The 23,275-nt window shown below is 37.0% G+C and overlaps 1 protein-coding gene across 1 annotated transcript; it reads right to left on the bottom strand.

Moving 5' to 3' along the window:
- Window positions 1-30: 30 nt before the first annotated feature.
- Window positions 31-22,921, bottom strand: elapor1 (endosome-lysosome associated apoptosis and autophagy regulator 1). Its single transcript, XM_059332400.1, has 22 exons — window positions 22,658-22,921; window positions 16,771-16,891; window positions 15,843-16,023; window positions 15,604-15,751; window positions 14,527-14,607; window positions 14,342-14,447; window positions 13,285-13,434; window positions 13,052-13,140; window positions 12,131-12,308; window positions 10,934-11,062; window positions 9,971-10,061; window positions 8,934-9,039; window positions 8,719-8,856; window positions 7,366-7,629; window positions 5,744-5,920; window positions 4,751-4,901; window positions 4,204-4,297; window positions 3,358-3,459; window positions 3,083-3,209; window positions 2,229-2,407; window positions 1,048-1,213; window positions 31-923 (listed from the first exon to the last, which is right to left on the bottom strand). Exons 1-22 carry the CDS (start codon window positions 22,745-22,747, stop codon window positions 840-842), a joined length of 2,952 nt encoding a protein of 983 aa, XP_059188383.1. The 5' UTR covers window positions 22,748-22,921; the 3' UTR covers window positions 31-839.
- Between the last annotated feature and the right edge of the window lie 354 nt (window positions 22,922-23,275).

Raw genomic sequence — 23,275 nt, 5'->3', positions numbered from 1 at the left:
AAAAAAAACAATAAATAGAACAATAATTAATTCTGAAATGTAGTCCAGTAGAGTTATAAAGTAGCAGAAATCATCATTTTATTATTCCGTGGAAAAATGCAAAAAAATGAACATTTGCAATTCACATCACATATTTCTGTTTCACCATATTTAAATTGAGTGTCAATATTTCACACATTTGTTAAATGTCCATGTGAAGTAAAATTCACTGATTGTCTAAACTGAACAAAACTAACAAACACAAAAAATACTTTCTATATGGGACAATTTTTTGTTTGCAATCAAAGGCACGTAAAAAGGCATAAAAATGTATAAAGTAGTAACATAAAAGTATTATATAATAAACATGAAGTGGTGAATGTGTAATTATTATGCAGTATGATCTGACACATGAAGGCAGCATAAGAGGTTTGTCTTCGTTTCTAGAGATGCACTTAAAAAAAAATTTTTCTTCACAATAAATCATATAATAAGGTTTGGTGTTGAATAATAGGTGGCATAAATGGATGGTCTAATAAAAAAACTGGCTAGCTTGATGATAAAATAACAAAAATAACAGAGGAAAATAAAATTAAATACACCCTCACAGTTATGTAAAATGTACACACCGATGTAACTTTAGCATTTTTAATTCACCACAGTGCTGTGAAAATACAGAATATCCCCAATATGGAGACTCTCCATTAAAATATTAGGTTTGGCACCCATACATTTGACAAATAATGCTAAATGACATTGTTATTTTATTTTTCTGCAGTAAGATATATCATTTATAATAAATAAAATGCATCAGTTTTCTGTGTCTCGGGTCTGTTTTTAACACTTCTTCATCCTCTGAGTTAAGCTTCATCAGAGTCTTCCTCCTCTCTCTGAAGGTGTGAAGACGATTTCAGTGGAACTGAGTCGAATCCATCTGATGTCCTCTGAAAACACAAAAACACAAAGCATGAGTGTGTGTGTGTGTGTGTGTGTGTGTGTATGTGTCTGTCTGTGTGTCTGTGTGTCTGTGTGTGTGTGTGTGTGTGTGTGTGTGTGTGTGTGTGAGACCTCTCTGGAGAAGGTCTTGATCTTGGTGAAGAAGGACTTCTTGGTGAGGTCCATGAGCTCGTCCTCTGCGTCCTCTCCCTCCATGATGGCACAGCTGTCTGCAGTGGGCAGCTCACACTCTTTACCTCCAGAGTTCATCATCAGCTTGGAGTATTTATACTGCAGCCTGCAGACAGAGAAGGACGGAAAACAACACGGATTAGACTGAATACTATTAGCTTACGTTTTTTAAACCTCTAAACCCGCCGGCAGCCTTGAAATGTGTGTTTTCTTTTAAAAATCGCAGAAGGTAGGTATTATTTAACTTTCTGACAATCCTTGAATCACTGGTTACAAAAGTTTGCAATAGAAAAAGTGACCTAAATGAATCTTAAAATTGTGGTGTTTCTGTCAGAATCTCTTTATTCTACATGTGTCATTTAAAATTAAGCGTTTGCACTAACCAGATCCTATTAAAAACATTAAATTCTGCTCCAAAGAGACACTGTGAAGACATGATTGATTCTGCTGAGACCAACGGTCACGTGACAAATATTCACTGAAAATCTGTTTACACAGAGCAGAGAGGCGAGGACAGGAGGGGCTGTTTACACAGAGCAGAGAGGACAGGACAGGAGAGGCTGTTTACACAGAGCAGAGAGGAGAGGACAGGATAGGCTGTTTACACAGAGCAGAGAGGAGAGGACAAGAGAGGCTGTTTACACAGAGCAGAGAGGAGAGGACAGGGGAGGCTGTTTACACAGAGCAGAGAGGAGAGGACAGAAAATATTGGAAATAGAAGTTGTAAAAATAGTTCAAAATGTATAACATGTCGAGACACACCCCCCCCCCCAATATTCATGACACTTGTGGGGACTTGGAAAAGTTGTATATAAAAATTACATTTCATTCTAATTTAAAAATAATAATCTATCAGAGAATTTCAACTTTTTTTCTGATTTCTGTCATTCTCACTGTGTTATTCTGCACAAAGACATGTTTGAGTTGTTCCCACTTCTAGCCATGATTGTGCTGATTCCATAGAGCTGCAGGACTTATATTTAGATTTATAGAGATTTTATATATTGCAGTAAAATACAAGGACACAATGAGGAAAATGTAAAAAGAGTAAAAAAACACCCTGAAACAGCTCGTTGGGGTTCAGAGGGTTAACACATAAAGGTGGAGTTCATCAGTCTTACTTGCGTGTCTTCTTCCAGAAATAGCAGCTGATGCTGATGAGCAGCACAGCAGCGATCGTTCCCGTGGAAACTCCAAACTTCAGCCAGAAATCCAGAGTCACACAGGCGCTGACTTTCTGTGCCGGCAGTGACTCTCCACCGAAACACTGCAATGGCTGCTGCCACACGTAGGTGGTTCTCTGAAACACACACACACACACAGACACACACACACACACACACACACACGATTCTTACTGTTTTTCAAAGGATTAATCAGGAATTTATATATTTTTAAATGAGCTGCTGTGACCTCTAGGATAATCACAGCCTCATGAAACTTTACAACCACAAACTAGAGACGTAGAGCATTCAGAGGATGGATGGCTTTACACACTATGTCCACAATAAGGGGGTTTCTCAGCAGGCATCACAATACAAGTGCTCAACATACAATCGCACAAAACATAGACACTTTTTTAACCCAAATCACAGCATAGGTTTTTCTATGTTGTTCCAAAGGTCTTGGTGTATGACCATTGACCATTTTTATCCATTCTTGAATAAAAAAATTGCCTAATTCAGCACCAAATGTTCGTAAAAAATGGTATCAACCCAGAAATTGCTGCAACAACTTATGGGACATAGTTGAACCCGTATACACCTTAATAGGTTTAATTATTTGATTAATAATTTATAGATTTATGACCCGAACAACTTGAGCTGCATCTGAGATTAATCTTCAGGTTCCAGCTTTCAGATGATGTTCACAACTTCTATTTGACATTATTGTTAACCTGCTATCTCCCCCTAAATATCCACTGCCCACAACCCTCAGTCCTCTATAAAAGGGGGAAGGATGTAAGCATATCTACCTGTATTCCCTGGATGCAGGCACTGACGATCTCCCTGTAGTGGTTTTTGGTGCAGAGCGGACATGCGTGCTGGCTCTGCCACAGGAAGTGGAAAGTACAACCATCACACGTCCCCTCTGAACAGTTCCTGTGGAGAAAAAACACAGATATGAGAGATTATTACAATCTCTATGTGATGAAAAAGCCTCTCAGAGCTCAGTATGTGACCTGTGATCTGCTGCCAGTCAGATATAATGTTGTTCAGACTATTGTGAGCCTGGTCTCAGTGAGGGTACCTGGGCAGCGTGACGTGGTCTTTAGTGGTCTCTGTGGGGTCACACCTCAGTCTGATGGTAGCTGTGCGGCCCTGTTTACAGGCCTGAGTCGTCTCACTGGACCTGCAAACATCAGCAGACATTAAAGTCAGAACTTCTGCTGTGTGATATATTTCATTGTTTTTATTATGTAGCACATTTTATATTTCAGAACCCAGAGTATCACACATTTACTCTTACAATATTAACCCTCTGAACCCAACAAGGGATTTTTTTCTCTTTTAACATTTTACTCTGTGTCCTTGTATTTCACTGCAATATATAAAATCTCTATAAATCCTGTAGCTCTATGGAATCAGCACAATCATGGTTAGAAGTGGGAACAACTCAAACATGTCTTTGTGCTGAATAACATGGTTAGAATGACAGAAATCAGAAAAAACGTTTGATTTCTCAGATTTTTTTACATACATATATATATATATATACATATAAAAATTTGTCTCCACATATTGAAGTATTGTCATGTTTTCAGCCTCTCGTGTCCTCTCCTCTCTGCTCAAGAATCAATCATGTCTTCACAGTGTCTCTGAGGAGCAGAATTTAATGTTTTTAACAGGATCTGGTTAGTGCAAACACTTTATTTTAATGATATATGAAGAATAAAGAGATTGTGACACAAATATCACTATTTAAGCTTTGTTTTGGTCACTTTTTCTAATAGAAACTTTCACAACCTGTGATCAGTTCAAGGACCATTGTCAAATTAAAATTCCAAGAATGTCTGTATTTACAGTTTCTTTCTACAATAAAAAGGTGTATTTTTTAAATAATTTAAAATAATTTAAAATAAATAATCTTTCTTACTTGTAATAGAAGATTATGTCTGGCAGGCTGGACTTGGAGGGAAACAACAACTTTGGAGAAGAGATGCCGCTCAGGGTTTCTTCCGTGGTCACCCCTTCAAAATAAAAGCACATAACAGGCACTCAATTAAAACAAGTGGTTCCAAACACTTTTTTTTGGCCTGTAACTCCTACACAGAAATGTAAATGTATATTTCAACATTTTAACAATTTTATCTGCTTATTGAGGGCCGGGTCGTGGGGGCAGCAGAGTATTCCAGATGTTCAGCTCCACAGCAACGTTTCTCAGCTCTTCTTGGGGAAAAGCAAGGGGTTCCCAGACCAGATGAGGTATAGAATCCGTCCAGGAGGTTCTGGGTCCTGATCAGATGTTCGCACCACCTCAGCTGGGCCCTTTCACCATGAGTCTCTCTACTCTGAGCATCCTGCAGATGTTTCTCACCCTGTCTCTAAGGCTGACTCAAGACACCCTACGGAGGAAACTTATTCTCATACTTTTCTGCAAATCGTGCAGACATATCCTCTGATTTACAGTGCTCAGTTCGTACCGATGAGCGAATCCCCGATGATGAATGGCTGTGTGGACACCACGCTCTGACTCCTGATTTCGGAGGGAACCACGGTGGACTGACAGACGTAACCTTTGACCTCTTTCCCACTCTCTGTCACATTGTCCGCGCAGGCAGCCGGCACTCTGCCCTGAAAGAGAAACAACACAGCAGGTTTAACCCTTTGAACCAACATCCCATTAAACATATGATTTCTTTGAAAAATCACCAAAATACACAGTTTAAGAAACTGAAGTCCTTGAATGAATCATAGGTTTAAAACATTTCTGTAAAAGTAACCAAAACAAGCCTAAATTTGTGATTTTTCGGTCAGAATCTCTTTATTCTACATGTGTCATTTAAAAGCGTTTTCACTAACCAGATCCTGTTAAAAAACAGAGAGGACAGGAGAGGCTGTTTACACAGAGCAGAGAGGAGAGGACAGGAGAGGCTGTTTACACAGAGCAGAGAGGAGAGGACAGGGGAGACTGTTTACACAGAGCAGAGAGGAGAGGACAGGAGAGGCTGTTTACACAGAGCAGAGAGGAGAGGACAGGGGAGACTGTTTACACAGAGCAGAGAGGAGAGGACAGGAGAGGCTGGAAACATGACAAAACTTCAATATGTACAATATGTGGAGGCATAATTTAATTTCCCCAATATTCATGACACTTGTGGGCACTTGGAAAAGTGCTGTATTTAATTAATTTTTTCTGAATTCTGTCATTCATATCTTCTGTTATTCTGTACAAAGACATGTTTGAGTTGTTCCCACTTCCAGCCATGATTGTGCTGATTCCATAGAGCTGCAGGACTTATAGATTTATATAGATTTTATATATTGCAGTGAAACACAAGGACACAGAGGGGAAAATGTAGCAAGAGCAACAACAAAAACCCGCCCTGAAACATCTTGTTGGGGTTCAGAGGGTTAACTCCATTGCAAACTAAACTTTAGAGAGAAAAGAAAGTCCCAGTCTTGGAGCTCCTCACCTCTTTCCCACACAGAGCCACGTTGAAGCTGTGGAAGTATCTGCGGCCTTTGCTGGTGAAGCGCAGGCTGCTGTGGAAGCCGGTGACGTTGGACAGAGGAGAGAAGTTATAGTGCAGCAGCGCGCCTCCTCTCGTCTGCACGTCCAGCGTACAGTCGCTGAGACAAGCTGTGTGGGCCTGCAGGACGGAGAGGGAACAAGCTCATGCACCAAACCAGAAAGCTGGGAGACTCAGATATCAGCTGGAAGATGGAGGCATGTGAACACCTCATTCTGTCTGCTGTGTCCAGTCAGTGGACTTTAGACTTTTGTGTTTCTCTTTTGTTTAAAATGAGATATTCTAAGGTATTAAGATGTGCGTCGATATATATTTGTGAAGTATTGTAAAAGAAGACAATAAAGAGCTATATCGCAAGATCCATCACAAATGTCGATGGATCTTAATATGAAGTATAAAACGTGCATAAAAGAAAGAATCACAGTGTTATTTGTAATTTAAATTAAATTGTGGTGCTGCATAGTAATATAGGCATATACATTTGATTTTTTTCTTTTTTCCTCTAACTTTATCTCTTTTTAAATGTATTTATTTATTTATTAATCATTATTTTTTACCTTTTTCATTTATTTGTTATTTCTTTTTAACAATTTGACAATGTTAATATATTTTATAAAATCAATTAAATTAATATATAAATTAAAAATATTAATTATGAAAAGAAAGTAGTCCACATGAGAATTTCTCTTTTTGTGGTTAAATAAGAATAATACACATTTTTGCATTATAAAATATAAATAATTATTATAAATATAATTGTGAGTTTTATTTTATTCATTTCACATTTTCTTGATTTATTTAACAGTCTAATTATATTTTCTGTAAATATCCATTCCTTCAGTGATTTTTTTAATTCCCTACTCTATTTTATTATATTTTATTTGGCGGTTTGCTTGTTGAACTAAAAAGTGAAACACAGAGAGATGGAGTGTAAAATAAATATGAAAAAAATATGAAAAAAAGCCTTTAAACCCCCACAGTGTAAAATTTACTGTATTATTTTACAGGGTTTTCCTAGTTAAACTAACAGCAAAAAACAATCAAAAAAGTACTTTTATTACAAATATTAACTATAAACTAGAAGTTGAATTCTGTAAATTAATAAAATGTGAAATTATAGATTTTTTTAAACAGTATTATTAAATTGCGTATTGGTCTTGAATTTTAAATTACAGTGAATTATATGTTTAAAAAAACAAAAGAACAACAACATTACATTGCTTAATGTAAAGTTAGGGCAACTTTCTATTTTTTTTAACAGTAAAACTTGAATTTTAATGAAAAAAAAATGTCAAAAGAAATCATAAAAAACTGTTGAATGTCCGGCAGGAAAAGTTGCCAAATATTAACAGTCTAATTAAAGTAAAAAATATATATATTCTACAGATATATATATATTTTTTTTTTTTTAAATACAGATATTTACTGTTTATTAACTGTTTGTTTTTTCTAAATAAATGATTGGTGATGGTAAGTGTTTGCTTTGCTGCCAGACTTTTTATTTTTAACTATTTAGGTAATTTTTTACAGTGTAGATATATTCAGGGAGTTCTTCGGTTTCTGACCTGGTTCCTTTGTGTGTTGGGTCCACACTGCACACAGCCGGCCTCTCCCGTGGTCTGATCGGTGCTGATGAAGGTGTTGGGCGGACAGCTCCGACACACTCCCGTCCCGCTGACCAGGTAGTGGCGCGGCGGGCAGGGGACGCAGGCGGAGTCCGCCGCGGTGGAGGTCAGGGCGCAGCGGCGGCACTGAGAGGCCACGCCCCCCTGCACGTTGGTGATGTGGATGGAGAAAATCTTTGCAGAATCAGAGCTGTATTTCCTCTCCTGGAGAAGGAGAGACAACGATGAGATGATCTACACATTTAATAAAGTCCATCCTGCTTTCTGGTCATGTTCAGAGTGACACAGAGCCTCAGACTGCCCTCTGGAGTTTAAAAACACTTAGGATAATACAGCATAACTAATTATAGAAATTTAAACATTTACAGCCTGTATATTTTCCATAAACACCCTTCTTTTGTTTAAATCTTTTCACATTTATGTGCATGTTTAGCAGTATATATGTATGATTACGATTGCATGTCCACTATTGTAAAATTTTTATTTAAAAAAATCCTCTTTAAGAACAATACACCCTCAAGTTTTTCTTACTTTTAAATGACGGTAAGTGATTTGCTGCCAGACTTTTTACCATATTTTTTTTATTTATTTATTTATTTTTAACATCTTTTATACATTAAATTTAAAGTTTTAACTTTACATGCAGCAATTTGATGTGTATTTTTACACAACATTTACTGAAATTTAACATTAAAGACCATTAAGCAATTGAATAAAATAAAAAAAAAATAATTGTATTAAAATGTCCCATCATATTAATTAACAGATTTATTACTTTTATATTATTGTTAATATTTATGCATTAACATATACTGTACATATATATGTATATATATATATATATGTACAGTATATGCACACACTAATTCAGGTGAACATTCTATCATCTTTAAAGTAGCTGCAAGGAGTTATTAACTGTACAAACATTTTTAAAAATAAATAAAAATCATAAAAACATTAAAAAAGTTGTCAAATAACAGTAAACAACCATAGGTTATTTTACAGAAAATATCTTTAAAAATACGGATAATATACAGGAAATATCTTACTGTAATTTAACATTCAAGACCATTAAGCAATTGCAAAGCAAAGTGTTTAAATGCCCCATCATATTAATTTATGGATTTCAACTCTTAATTTATGGTTAGCATTTGTAACAAAAGTAATTTCCCTTTTTTATGGCATTTGCACTAAAAATAATACAGTTAATTTATGGAAAATAACTTTTTTTGGACTGGTTTAATTGAACTTTTTCTTCCTTTTATTTTGAAAGGATTTTAAAGTGTGTCTCACGGCGTTGAGCTCGTTGGTCCTCTGGAAGGTCCAGGTGAAGCTGGTGGTGCTGTTGCTCTGGACCAGGTAGGAGTAGGACTGTCTGCTGTTGCTGCCTCTCCAGTGCTCCACCACGTCGTTGTTCCACTGGTTGTAGCCCTGCAGAGAAACACGCTTTACATCCTACTTGCATTCAGATTGAGGTCAAACTCTTCCTTCTTTTTTTCCCCTCTCACCGCCAGGAAGAAGAAGTTACAGTCAGCTGTGCAGGAGGTCTTAAAGACGAAGGTGATGCGGGACAGCTCGGTCCTGTCACTGTCTTGTGCCATGGACTGAGGCAGGCTGCCGAGACAAGGGACATTCATTTAACAACTGGTAACTATGTTTACTGTAGAGGTGGGGAAAAGTATCGTATCGCAATATTTTGTGTGGCATTATAATATCGATTCATGGCCGCCAAGTATTTTTACTGTAAGATAAACAGTAAATCTGCCTTCAGAAAAAAGTAGAATTATCAGAAAAAAGTCAAAATCATGATATAAAAAGTATAAATGCATGTGTGTGTGTGTGTGTGTGTGTGTGTGTGTATGTGTGTGTGTTTATGCAATATAAGTATTTCCAGTCCCAAACTGTTAATTTGTTATTGAATGTTTCATTGATGGGACATTGTATTATGAGAAAAAGACAATAAATATATTGGGGGAAAAAAGAATTACCAGAAAAAAAGTGAAAATTACAAGAAAAAAGGTGAAATTACCAGAAAAGTTGTTGGGAAGTTGTTGTAAAAACGCTGCAAAGTTAGTCTTTTTTTAAGTTTCATTCAAAAACATTGAGAGCAGTGAAGCTTGTTTGTGAAAGTTTGATAAAATGCTGCAGTTGTTGTCGTCCATACATGTTTGATATCAGTTCAGTTTGACTGAATACTTTGTTGGTCAGTCTGTGGGTTTGACTCTCATTGTGGAGAAATAAAAAGACTGAAGTGAGATGAATAGACTGAGAATTTTCTCTGATTGGACAAAACAATTCTTGATTGAATTTATATTTTGTGGACACAAAGTGTAGTTAAACAGTTAAATTGCAATATATTTTATCAATACTCACTATATCGCAAAATGCTTAAAATCGCAATAATATCGTATCGTGACTCAAGTATCAGGATAAAATTGTATTGTGGGGCCGATACACTGATTCACTCCTTTAATACAGCTATTCTCAACCTTGGGGTCGGGACCCCAGTTGGGGAGAAGTTTAACTTCTCTAGAATGGACCTCACCTGTATCCAGGGACGTTGAGCATCAGCATCAGGTAGTCTGTGTCCTGATCCCCGGGGGCCGTGTACACGTACTCTCCAGCCACCTCCCACGCTGTCAGTACAGATAATATAAATACATTTTTAAAAAATGTATAAATATACATATATAAAGACAGTAACACACTCCCATGATGTCCTTTCAGCAGTGCAGATGAACACAATACTTCAGGTGAACATTCGGCATCTTTAAAGTAGCTGCAAGGAATTTTTAACTGTAAAAAAAAACTGTAAAAAATAAGTCAGTAACAGTAAACAACCATAAGTTAAATTTACGTGTTTAGTAAAAAATATGGATAATATAAAGTAAATATATAAATTAAGATAAATATATATATATGTACAATGTTTTGGGTTTTTTACTTTACTGTGATGGTAAGTGTTGTTGATGCCAGACGTTTTACCATTTTTTTAAATTTATTTTTTACAGTTTAAATGTATGTTTTCATTAAATTTTAAATGTTACTGTAAGAAAACAGAAATTTGCCTTAATTTTACATTCAATAATATGATGTGTATTTTTTGTATTATTACAGAGTATTCACTGTATTTTAATATTCAAGACCATTAAGCAATTGAATAATTATAAATAAATAATACTGTAAACAAAATCCATAATGTAAAAAAGGATCAAAGCATAAAGTTTGAACCCAAACTAGTACAAAGTCTGAATGTTTAAGTTCATATTTTACCTTGGAATAAAATAACCTTTTGGACCTTCATGTTTCATAAGATAGATCCTGTATTTGACTCTTTTTCTCTTTATCTTCACTTCTCTGTTCCTGATAATGGTTTTTTGGATGTTCATTTATTCTGTTTGTCCTTGAACCTCTGCCTGTTATTAATAATTCTACTTCTTTCTGTTCTGTGCCTCATAGCATTTTCTGACTCTCCCTAAACTGTGTTGCTTAATCTTAAGTTTCTCACCGGTGCTGTGTTCTGATTCGCCGAACTCTCGCCGAAAGATGGAGCTCTTCATGTTGCTTGGCATCGTGTTCCACCATTTGTATTCGAAACCCACCACCGGCTCCGTGCCAACAGGGCACATGGTGCAGTCTGCGAGGAGAAAATGAGTTCCAGTTTTCTTTAAAAGATCACCAATAATGCACCATTTATCATAGAAAGAATGTGTCAAAACAGGTGTTACTGTCGGAATTTGAACTTTCCGACAGTCCTCAACGGATCAACGGTTATGAAAGTTTCCGTTAGAAAAAGTGACCAAAGAAGCTTAAAATGTTGATATTTGTGTCAGAATCTCTTTATTCTACATGTGTCATTTAAAATAAAGTGTTTGCACTAACGAGATCCTGTTAGAAACATTAAATTCTGATACTCAGAGAAATGATTGATTCTGCTGAGACCAATGGTCACGTGGCAAATATTCACTGAAAATCTGTTTACACAGAGCAGAGGGGAGAGGACAGGAGAGGCTGGAAACATGACAATACTTCAATATGTACAATATGTGGAGAAAACTGTTTTTCGTTTTTGTCTTTTTGCATCTTTTTGTCATTTTACATCCTCTTTGTATCATTTTGTGTCTTTTGCTGATATTTTTGTATCTTTTTTGTAATTTTACGTCTTTTATTGTACATTTTTCGTCTTTTATTGGGAAAATGTTGTCTTTTTCGGTGATGTTATGTTTTTTTTTTTTTTACAACATTCCTCACACTTCTGGGCACTTTTATATATAAATTCCATTTTATTCAAAATTTAAAAAAATAATTAATCAGAGAAATTCTACTTTTGTTTTTTTCTTTAAAAAAACATTATTTCTGTCATTCTAACTGTGTTATTCTACATGAGACATGTTTGAGTTGTTCCCACTTCTGGTCATGATTGTGCTGATTCCATAGAGCTGCAGGACTTATAGATTTATATAGATTTTATATACTGCAGTGAAATACAAGGACACAGAGAGGAAAATGTTAAAAAAAAAAGCTAAAGAAACGCCCTGAAACAGCTGGTTGGGGTTCAGAGGGTTAAACCTGGATTCTCTCTAATGACCAGCAGGGGGCGACTAATTGGTTACAAAAATAAGTTTGATGTTATAGAAGGCCCTACTTGACTTTTTTTATTAACCATTGCATGTTAGACAGAGTTTAGGGAGTGTGCTGTCTGTACCTGTCCCGTTGGAGTAGAAACCTTTTTCACAGGGCTCGCAGCTGGACGAGTTGCTGACGGAGAAACCCGGGTTACATGGAGGACACGTCTGCTTCTCCCCAGACGCCGGCAGCTTCACCGCACCTTCCACAGTCTCACTGCAGATCTTCGGCTCGATCCACTTGTACATGAGCTGAGTCTGAGTCATGAATACATGAAGTCAGCCACCAGATGTTCACACAGACCATTCATATGTAAAGAAACCAGATAGCTGCACCAGGTGGCTGGAAGCTTTGTTTTCAAGGTGAAATCTCTCTGTTGCCTTTACTGAACCTGCACAAACACACACATACACAGAAACACACACACACACACACACACACACACACACACACACAAACACACACACACACACACGCACACACACACACATGCACACACGCGCACACACGCACAAACAAGAAAACACACGCGCACACACACACACACACACACACACACACACACACACACACACACTCACACACACACACACTCACACACACACACACACACACACACACACACACACACACACACACACACACACACACAATCACAAAAACACACAAACACACAACCACACAGACACACATACACACATACACGCACAGACACACATACACACACAGACACACACACACACACACACACACACACACACACACAAACATAAAAACACACACACAGACACACACACGGACACAAAAACACAAACAAAAAACCACACACACACACAAACACACAAACAAACACACATACACACAAATAAAAACACACGCACAGACACAGACACACAAACAGACACACACACACACACAAAAACACAAACACATGAACACAAACACACACGCACAAACACACACACACACACACACACACACAGTGTCAGTTTGTCATTACCGTTCCCTCTGAGTTACAGGGTGTGTGAGTGTAGAAGTAGTCACTGTTTGTACACGGGGGTCTGGTTTTGCAGATCCCTGAAGCCGCCTCTGGAAACACAGAGACATTAAGATGCAGATAAGACGAAGCTCACACAGTGTTTGCATGCAGACGGCCCTTAATGTGTGTGACAGCATGCAAATACACAACAGTTGTGAGTACAGAGTATGCAGATGGGTTTTATGAGCTCGAACCTGCATATTTCTCCGGTTCGCACTGGTGGCAGACGGTGGCACCCTTGTTGGAGAAGGTGTCGGCAGGGCACGGCATGCAGTGGGCGGAGCCTTGCTTGGCGCTGTAGGAGCCGGGCTTACAGTGGAAACACTCTGAGGTGTAGGCCACCCCTGCAAGAAAACACACACATCAACTTCTAATCATTAACAGGAAGAAGTAAAACAAATGTTTACAACTGCTACACACTACAGGCATTAATCTACACTTTGGAAAATTAAAGAAAAAATAAATAAACAGTAAAAAGTCTGGCAGCAAAAGCAAAACAGTAAACAACGGTTATTTTTTACAGATAATAAAAATATTAAAACTATACAGTTAGTAGCTGTGTCTAATATGTATTTAGTCTAGTATCTATTTTTTTGTGACGTTTTACAAAGGTTTTACGGTAAGAAAACAGAAAGTTGCCTTAATTGTTACACTCAGCGTTATGATGTGTATTTTGCATTTTCACATAAAATTCACTGTCATTTAAAAAAAAAAAAGTCTATAATGTCTAATTTTTTTTTAATTTACAGATTTAAACATTCATTTTCATGGTTAATAAATGCAATACTTCTTATTATTAATATTAATATTATAATTATTATTCATAATAATCTTCATAATAATATCAAGTATTATTATTATTATTATTATTATTATTATTATTTGATTATATTATTATTATATTAATGTTGTTTTAATATATTTTACTACCTTATATATTGTCTCTTTTTATTTTAGTAATATTTAATCATATTGCAGATTATGCACTTTGTTATAAATGCTATTTGTTGTGCTGATGTAAAAAAAAGTTTTGTTGTGTTTTATATACAATCTATCTATCTCATGCTGTAAAAAAATGTCCTATTATATTAATTTACAGAATTCAACATCCATTTTACGGTTAATATTTGCATAATAATAAAAGTAATTTACCTTTTTTTAATGACATTTGCACTTAATGAGGAAAAAAACAAGAATAACCCTGTCAATAATCCAGTACCTCTCTGTATATTAATGTTTGTCCTGGTGTACCTGAGATGGCGATGTTCTTCAGCAGCACCGGTTTGACCGCTCCGCCCTGCAGCGTGTACGCCGTCGTCTTCCAGTACAGCACGTTGTTGCCGCTGCTCAGCTCCACCTGCACACAGCGAGGACAACATGAGACGAGAAACTCCACATTGCAGTAGCTCTACATTTCCTACAGATTTCAGACGGACCTTGTACTTGCTGAAGGAACTCTCAGTGACTTTCATCCAGCGGCTCTCTGAGTCTGTGGACTGACACTGGTCGTTCTGAACCTGCAGAAGGAGCAGAAGGTGAAAACAAAGCTCTGAAATCTGGACAGAATGCTGTGGATTCCAGTGGGAGATATAAAGTCTGGAAGTTTTTATCCGGCCGCTCCAGAAGCCAGACGTTACTATTTGTTCTGGTAAAATCCACTCAGGATTAGTGACGATATTTGGGAAGATAATTACCTTCATATTATGTTTTCTGTTTTGTTTTGTACCAAAAAAAATGCACAAATGTAAAAAGGCTGTACAGTCATGGAAAAAATTATTAGACCATTCTTTTCTTCAATTTCTTGTTCATTTTAATGCCTGGTACAACTAAAGGTACATTTGTTTGGACAAATATAATGATAACAAGAAAAATAGCTGATAAGAGTTTAATTTAAAAGCTGATGTCTAGACATTTTCCATGGTTTTCTTCATAATAATCAAAATCATTATCAAGAAAACCATGAAAAATCATGAAATCATGAAAACTCTTATCAGCTATATTTGTTGTTATCATTATATTTGTCCAAACAAATGTACCTTTAGTTGTATCAGGCATTAAAATGAACAAGAAAGCAAGGAGAAAACAAGGGGGGTCTAATCATTTTTCCATGACTGTATCACCAGGGAAAGCTAAAATAACACACTGACTAATATTTACATCATGTACAATACAATTTTTAACACCACGGACTACATTATGGTCATTATCATTTGCAATATATCTATACAATACATCCTGCCATACCATTTGAACTTTACTCACTTTACTCCTTAGACACTTTATTTCTTATTTTTACATTATTATAACAATAACAATATATTTATATGATATATTGTTACTGTTAACTATTTTGCTCATTGCTTTTTCTATATTATCCTATATTGTGAGTGTTTTTGTAATTGTTTTGGAAACTTTGGAGCAATCTGGAACCAGAATTTCCTTTGGGATTAATAAAGTTCTATCTTATCTTATCTTATCTTATCTTATCTTATCTTATCTGAAATAAGACTCACATAGAACTCAAAGTAGATGCTGCTGTCGGGGTAGAAATACTCAAAGGACACGGTTCCGGGTTTCTTCAGGCTCACGGCGTATATCAGCGTCCCGGTGCACTCGTCTGTGTTCGACGCTATGAAGTCGCCCTTTGGTGTCCAGGTGGAGCTACAGAGAGGAACATCAGCAGACAGATTGATGACAAACAGTCAGAAATGTGGAATATTAAAAGAAGAAATCAAGTGAGGCATATACTGACTTGAAGCAGTTTTTGTGGGCGTCCCAGTCGTCGGTGGTCACCCCGTGGCTGATAAAACCAGATGGCAAGCTGTCCCACTCATCAAAGGCCACGCCGGTGCCCAGAGAGTAGGTGCCTGCAGCGCATTTCTGACACTGCTGAGACTGCATGTCCAGGAACTCTCCCTCACTGCAGGAGAAGGCTGAGGGGAGAGGAAGAAAAGAAACCATGACTAGGAGATGTAGACAGCATGATGGGGATAAAGTGTGGTCATAATTTAATGTCTGCACATTAACCCTCTGAAACTGCACATTTTACTATATAAAATCTCTATCAATCTGGAAGTCCTGCAGCTCTATGGAATAAGCACAATAATGGCGAGAAGTGGGAACAACTCAAATATGTCTTTGTACAGAATAACACAGTTAGAATGACAGAAATCAGAAAAAAGTTGAATTTCTCTGATCATTTAAAAAAAAAAATTTTGAATAAAATGAAATTTATATATAAAGACGTGTCATGAATATTGGGGAAAATAACATTGTGTCTCCACATATTGAAGTATTGTCATGTTCCCAGACTCTCCTGTCCTCTCCTCTCTGCTCTGTGTAAACAGCCTCCTCTGTCCTCTCCTCTCTGCTCTGTGTAAACAGCCTCTCCTGTCCTGTCCTCTTTATTTTAAATTACACATGTAGAATTAAGAGATTCTGACACAAATATCAACATTTACAGCTTTGTTTCGGTCACTTTTTCTCACAGAAACTTTTTCAACCTATGATCTGTTCAAGGACTGTCAAAAATATCAAATTCCGACAATAATGCCTGTTTTTACAGTTTCTTTCTATCATAAACGGTGTATTTTTTGGTGATCTCTTAAAGAAAACATACATTTCAGAGGGTTTCAGAGGGTTGAAGCTGTGATAAAGATTGATGTATGAGCAGGACTCACTGCACTGAGTGCCTTTGACAGGATCTGGGAGTCCTGTGCACGTGTCAGCTTTGTTGGGAACCGCCACTCTCCATCGGGACCCGAGGACGTCACACTCTGTGTACTCAAAGTGATAATCTGACTGTGGGGACAAAACACAGGTGTTAGTTTCACACAGCAGGCCGTAGACCAGAGGAGGGACTGGGTCACTGTTCTGCAAGTCACAAGTCAACCTCAAGTTTTTACACTGAAGTCCTAAAAGACCAAATCCAGAAGTCACAATGAGCTATTCACCAAATGTAACTTTACTGTGATGTAATGTAATGTTAGCTCTCTCCTGCAACCTGATTAGATGCTGTTGGGCAGATTCAAACAAAGTGGATCTGAGGAATAAAGTGTTAACTTGCTGAGAGTAAAAAGTTAGTTTATTCAAGAAATATATTAGTTTTTGGCATGTTTTTCACCCTCTGTACCCCAACAAGATGTTCCAGGGCGTTTTTTGCTCTTTGCAAATTGCATTTTAATCTCTGTGTCCCTCTATTTCACTGCAACATATACAATCTCTATAAATCTATAAGTCCTCTATGAAATCAGCACAATCATGGCTAGAGGTGGGAACAACTCAAACATGTATTTGTGCAGAATAACACAGTTAGAATGACAGAAATCAGGAAAAGAAGAGAAAATAACGCATGTTACATTTCTCTGATAAATTATTTTCAATAGCTTTTCCAAGTGCCCACAAGTGTCACATATTGAAGTATTGTCATGTTTGCAGCCTCTCCTGTCCTCTCGTCTCTGCTCTGTGTAAACAGCCTCTCCTGTCCTCTCCTCTCCGCTCTGTGTAAACAGCCTCTCCTGTCCTCTCCTCTCTGCTCTGTGTAAACAGCCTCTCCTGTCCTCTCCTCTCTGCTCTGTGTAAATAGCCTCTCCTGTCCTCTCCTCTCTGCTCTGTGTAAACAGATTTTCAGTGAATATTTGTCACGTTGGTCTCAGGAGAATCAATCATGTCTTCACAGTGTCTCTGAGGAGCAGAATTTAATGTTTTTAACAGGATCTGGTTAGTGCAAACGCTTTATTTTAAATGACACATGGAGAATAAAGAGATTCTGACACAAATATCAACATTTTAACACAAGTTTTGGTCACTTTTTATAACAGAAACTATTGCAACCTATGATCCATTCAAAGACGGTTGGAAAGTTCCAATTCTGACAATAATGCCTGTTTTTACAGTTTCTTTTTATGATAAACAGTGTATTTTTGGTGATGACTTTAGAAAAGATTGGGGATTCAGATGATTTAATAATATATTTTTTATTCTCTGTGCTTTGGGGAAGATATATTGCCAAGTCAGAAGCCTCAAGTGGAGATATACACAGTTTACGTGTCAGCAGTAAATTAAATAACTATTGAAACTAACTAATGTAATAAGAAAGAAACAGAGCATGTGAGCAGTGAACTAAGCTGTTATTAAAACCAGGTCACCACCACATTGTTTTATACCTCCTCTGGAATTTCTCTCCCAAAACCAGACAAGCCTCTTTTCCAAATAAAAGTCCTGGCTAATATTTGCCCAGGAGGCCGTCTCAACTGTTGTTATAATCTCACTCATCAAGGATGTGCTGCAACTCCCTAAACTGCCCTCAGGGTTTGTTTGCTCGGCCCGGGGGGAGAGACGCTGATTCGCCCGAGCCTTTCGTAAACATTTAGTTTTCAGTGAAGCTGCAGGAGCTCAGGAGCTCCGACGCCTTCAGGAGACATTGACAAACACTGTGGCACACGTAATGATGACAGGATGTTCCTTTTTCCACTTTATTACAAATCCTGCTTCCTCTGTCACTGAACAATCTCTCTCAGCTTCAGATACAGAAAGCCCAGAAGTGTTTCAGAAAAGGAGACGGTCACTGACTGCAGCAGTGGTGGAAGAAGTATTCAGATCTCTTACTTAAGTAAAAGTACTAATACCACACAGTTAAATCAAAATGTACTAAAGTATCGAAAGTAAAAGTACTCGTTATACAGAATGGACCCACTCAGATAGATTCCAAATATATTATTGGATTATAATAATTGATGCATTTATGTAAAGATAGGGCTCATTTTAACTACTTAATATACTGTTATGAGGTCTTATCACTTTTAATTGATCATAGTATAGTATAAAGTTACATAAAATGGAAATACTGAGGTAAATACCAAGTACCTCAAAAATGTACTTAAGTACAGTACTTGAGTGAATGTACTTAGTTACATTACACCACAGCTCTGCAGCATTGGGTTCCAACTTTAATCGATGTGGTCTACGGCTGCATTCATGGAGCAAAAACAGTAGAAACTATAAGAGCTTAGGCCCAAACAATAGAGAAACTTAAAGAGATCCCCCACCACCCTCTCAACTTATCTAATTTGAATTTGCACCTGAACCCTCCTCTAGTCCTGTGTTTGTTTTTCTTAATTCTCTGTTTGGGTTTGATAATGTGACAAGCTCTTTTCAGGCTGCCTTTCTGCAACAAGCCCTGTTGTTTCACCTTAAGACTTGAGGCACTGTTTAGATGGAGACCATCTGGACAGAAAACACAAAAGTGGCGTTGCGTTCTCACTTTTTATTCTGCATTTAGATGAGCGTCTTTAGGGGGAAATCTGAGTGCAGACGGTGACGCAAAAGTCTGTCAAGTTTGATGTAGTATGCACGCCAGGTGGCTAGGTGGTACTGAAGCACTGCCACACTACACCACCAAGAGCTTCTCCTCTCTCCGACTTCTGTAGTAGCGCAAAATAGCCTACAGTCGAAAACTAAAACATGGCAAAGAAACAAAGTAAGACAGACAATTTTATCTGGACAGACGAAGAGGTCGAGCTTTTGCTGCAAATAACGTTAGATTACAAGGCCACAAAGGCACAAGAGGGAATGGATTTAAAGTCATGTCTGGCCAAACATGAATGTCTGACTGATATAAACAGTCCGACATGTTTGTTGCCCTTTGCCTGAACTGCATATGGATGTAACGTAAACGTGTACACAACGAGAGCTGTTGTCAGCTGATCAGAGACACTTCTGCTTTTCACTTTTTTCAACGGTGGAGCACTTCTAAGATTTCCACTCTGAAGGGTGGTTTCATCTTTTTGTATTTTTAAGCCCCAAAAATGCCGTCGCCATCTTAACCAAAGGCACATCTGATACAACATTTTGTCGTTTTCACCAAAGAGCGCTGTCGTGTAAACAGGCCTTCATTCTGATTCTGCAACGGTGTGATATTGGCATTCAATCACATTGCAATCCTGCATTGCAGAGCGAAGTGTGAGGAGATGGTAGTGGCGGTAGCAGTATGCGTACTATAAGACACGCCAGCATTGAGTACATTCAAAAGGATGATGGTGAAGCTGCACATCATGTTTCTGTCTGCAGATTCTACAGAAAAAATGTTGCATAATTTTGCTGAACATGATTCGATTACTGACAGACAGATTATGTGCTCCACTTCCTCTCTTATTACCAAATAACGTACGTCACGTATCATGTTAACAGTCTCGCCCCTGTAACACCTCCGAAGGCGGTACAGAGCCGGATCAGCTGGTTGGAGATGTTCAGACTGAAGGAGAAACATCACAGAGGAGGAAATATCGCAGCTTGAAACATTCATCCTTCAGCACTGTAGTCCTGCTTCTGAAAGGTTGAAGCAACGCAACCTGATTTTCTTTCTAAAAAATGAATCACTTTCTAATCTCAGAGAACATTCAAGTTTTTTATCGTACGTTTGTGAGTTTTTTCATCTAAATTTGTGATTTTGTTTTGATGTCAATCCAACCTTGCAAAGTCAATCAATCTGGTTTCTTGAGAAAAAAAATGCACTTTTTTTTCTCTCAAGATCATTCAAGTTTTTTATGGTAAATTTGTGAGTTTTTTCCCTGTAAATTTGTGAGATTTTTTTCTTGAAAATGTGTGAGTTTATTTCTTATAAATTTGTGAGTTTTTTCTGGTAAATTAACCACTTAAATCTCAGAAAATATCCACTTTTTTTTCTTTGAAATGTACAACTTCAATCTAAACATTCCAGAGTTTTTCTCTGAATATTGCTCCCCGTCTGCCGGCGTCTTTATTATTATTTTCATTTTATTTTTTACCTACAACAGTCCTAATATGCCATTGTATGTTTGTCTACATATCTTATGTGTAATTTATAATAAAAAAGGTTGTTAATGTGACACCTCCTGAAAGAAGTGGTGACACTGAGTGTGCACACGGTGTGATCCTGGTTAAAGCAGCTGTTGATATTTGAGGTAAAGTCAGACTGATCGCGGCCCAGTGGAGGCCCTGTGGGGTTAATATTTAAAAGAAACAGCAGCAGCAGCTCCTCCGGCTCTGTTTGTCGTTCAGGGCTGCCACATTAGCTGTGGTCGAGGTATCAGGTGATCGTGTGTCTGGGTGGGAGGATGTGATGTAAAAATTCATTGAAGTGGAGATAAACAAACATGAGGAAACCAAGGCGACGGGACATAATGACCGGTGAGCCTCATGGTCAGTGGAAACAAACCCCAAATCACCATCACCTGTAAGAGCTGCAGACTCATGTTACGACTGACACTTTCCTTTCCAGCTCTCATATCTGACCTCAGCACGCTGTGATAATGTTCAAAGTGTGCTGATAAAAAATAACCGTTTGGAGCTATATCAAACTGTACCGTAGTTATGCAAATGAAAGCAGATGTAGGGTAAGTGCAGCACGGCAGAGTGTAACATATGTTAGTAAAACAAGTGAGAAACATCCACAGCAACACAAAGCAGGAACCAAGTGACTCATGACCAAACAACATGAGTTCATTTCCTTCTCACAGTGAAGCAGGCCGACATGTTTTACTAGTTTGGCTCAAATAAACACTTGTGGATTTAAATGTCACATTCAAAAATGTTGAATTTTCTGTAGTTGTATTTTATTTTTTCAAGTTCATAGCTTGATTGCAGACTGACTGCAACTGTTTTTTTGGCTTTGGTCATTTTAAATAGTATTTTACTTTCTTATTTTTCTTGTCTATTATCTGTATTTTTAATTTCTATTTCTGTACTGTTTATCAGAGCCTTAAAGTGTTATTTTAAAGGCTTATGTCAAACAAAGCACTTGAATACTGTTAAAAAAAGAGTAAACACTGAAAGTTATTTTACAGATGATTTCTTAAAAATACAGATAATATACAGTATATGTATTTAAAAATAAATAAATAAATAAATAAATCTATCTGTGTGTGTGTGTGTGTGTGTGTGTGTGTGTTCTGTTAACATTTTTTTACTTTAATATGACAATAAGTGTTTTGCAACATATTTTTTTTTATGATTTCTTGTATTTTTTTCATTATTTTTTTTGCTGTAAGAAAACATTCGTTGCTATATGTAATTTTTTTATTTAAAAAAAAAATAGAATCCACTGTATTTTAACATTCAAAACCATTAAGCAAATTAAATTTAAAAAATAAAAATAAACAATCATTAATCTCCCATTATATTCATTCTACAACTTCCATTTTATGGATTTGTATTACTTTTAATTTATTGCATTTGCAATGAATGTAGAAAAAGCCCTGTGTTATACTACTGAACATTTCTGGGAAATTACTCTTCTTTTTCTTTTCTTTTCTTTTTTTTTTTACAGTGCAGGTTATCAGACAGACGTGTAGCTGAGTGAATAGACTTTAGGTCAGCAAGCTTTCAACATTTTCATGAATTTAGCTGGGTTTAAATTACTTTTAACCTACTGCTCATCCAGAAGCAATTTACCTTAATATGCACATTCAATTGTCAGTTGTCCTGATATAAACAGTTGACAGCTTTTAGTGATTTTAGCTTTGCGTGGCTTGTTGTTCACAGTGTTTAAAAGGCTATAAACAATAATAATAAAAATCTGAATCTACTCACCTCTTTGCACATGGGCAGATCCGCAGCGGCTCGTGCAAACAGCAGCCACAGCACCAGGTGGTGCAGGTGTGTGCTCGGGCCTCGCTGCATCGTCGCCTCCTGTCAGAGCTGAAGTGATGCAGACAGAGCAGCAGGGACCTGACCTGCACCCTCAGGTGCTGCTGGGGGCGGGGCTTCACTCTGACAGACAGCTGATTGGCTTAGATTTTACTCTGAGTCATGTTTTAACGTTTGACTGAATATGTGTCTCACCTGACTTCTGCTCACATCACTCTGATATTCAGCCTAAGGTGTAAGAAGTTATTTATTTTCCAGAAGTTTATTGTATTATTTTACAGGCTTTTTCTACATTAAAACACAAAAAAGGTAAATTACTTTTATTACAAATATTGACCATACAATATGAAATTATAGATTTTTTTTTACAGCATTATACAATGGTCTTGAATGTCAAATTACGGTGAATTCTATGTAAAAAAAAATACAAGAAATACACATCATATTGAATGTAAAATAGAGGCAACTTTTGGTTTTATTACAGTAAATATTTAAATTTAATGTAAGATGAATGTAAAAGGTAAACACTTACCGTCATATTGAAGTAAAAAATAATATTAC

The sequence above is a fragment of the Centropristis striata genome, chromosome 5 (assembly GCF_030273125.1).
Source record: "Centropristis striata isolate RG_2023a ecotype Rhode Island chromosome 5, C.striata_1.0, whole genome shotgun sequence".
NCBI lineage: Eukaryota > Metazoa > Chordata > Actinopteri > Perciformes > Serranidae > Centropristis > Centropristis striata.
Note: the sequence above shows the minus strand (reverse complement) of the source record. Positions and strands in the feature narration are given on the sequence as shown.

Excerpts from the sequence above, each read along its gene's own strand:
- elapor1 (XM_059332400.1), bottom strand. The coding sequence starts at position 22,747 with ATGCAGCGAGGCCCGAGCACACACCTGCACCACCTGGTGCTGTGGCTG. Across the intron at positions 15,752-15,842 it reads GCCCACAAAAACTGCTTCAA|CTCCACCTGGACACCAAAGG; the intron begins GTCAGTATATGC and ends TCCTCTCTGTAG. Across the intron at positions 2,408-3,082 it reads CCTGCATCCAGGGAATACAG|AGAACCACCTACGTGTGGCA; the intron begins GTAGATATGCTT and ends TGTGTGTTTCAG.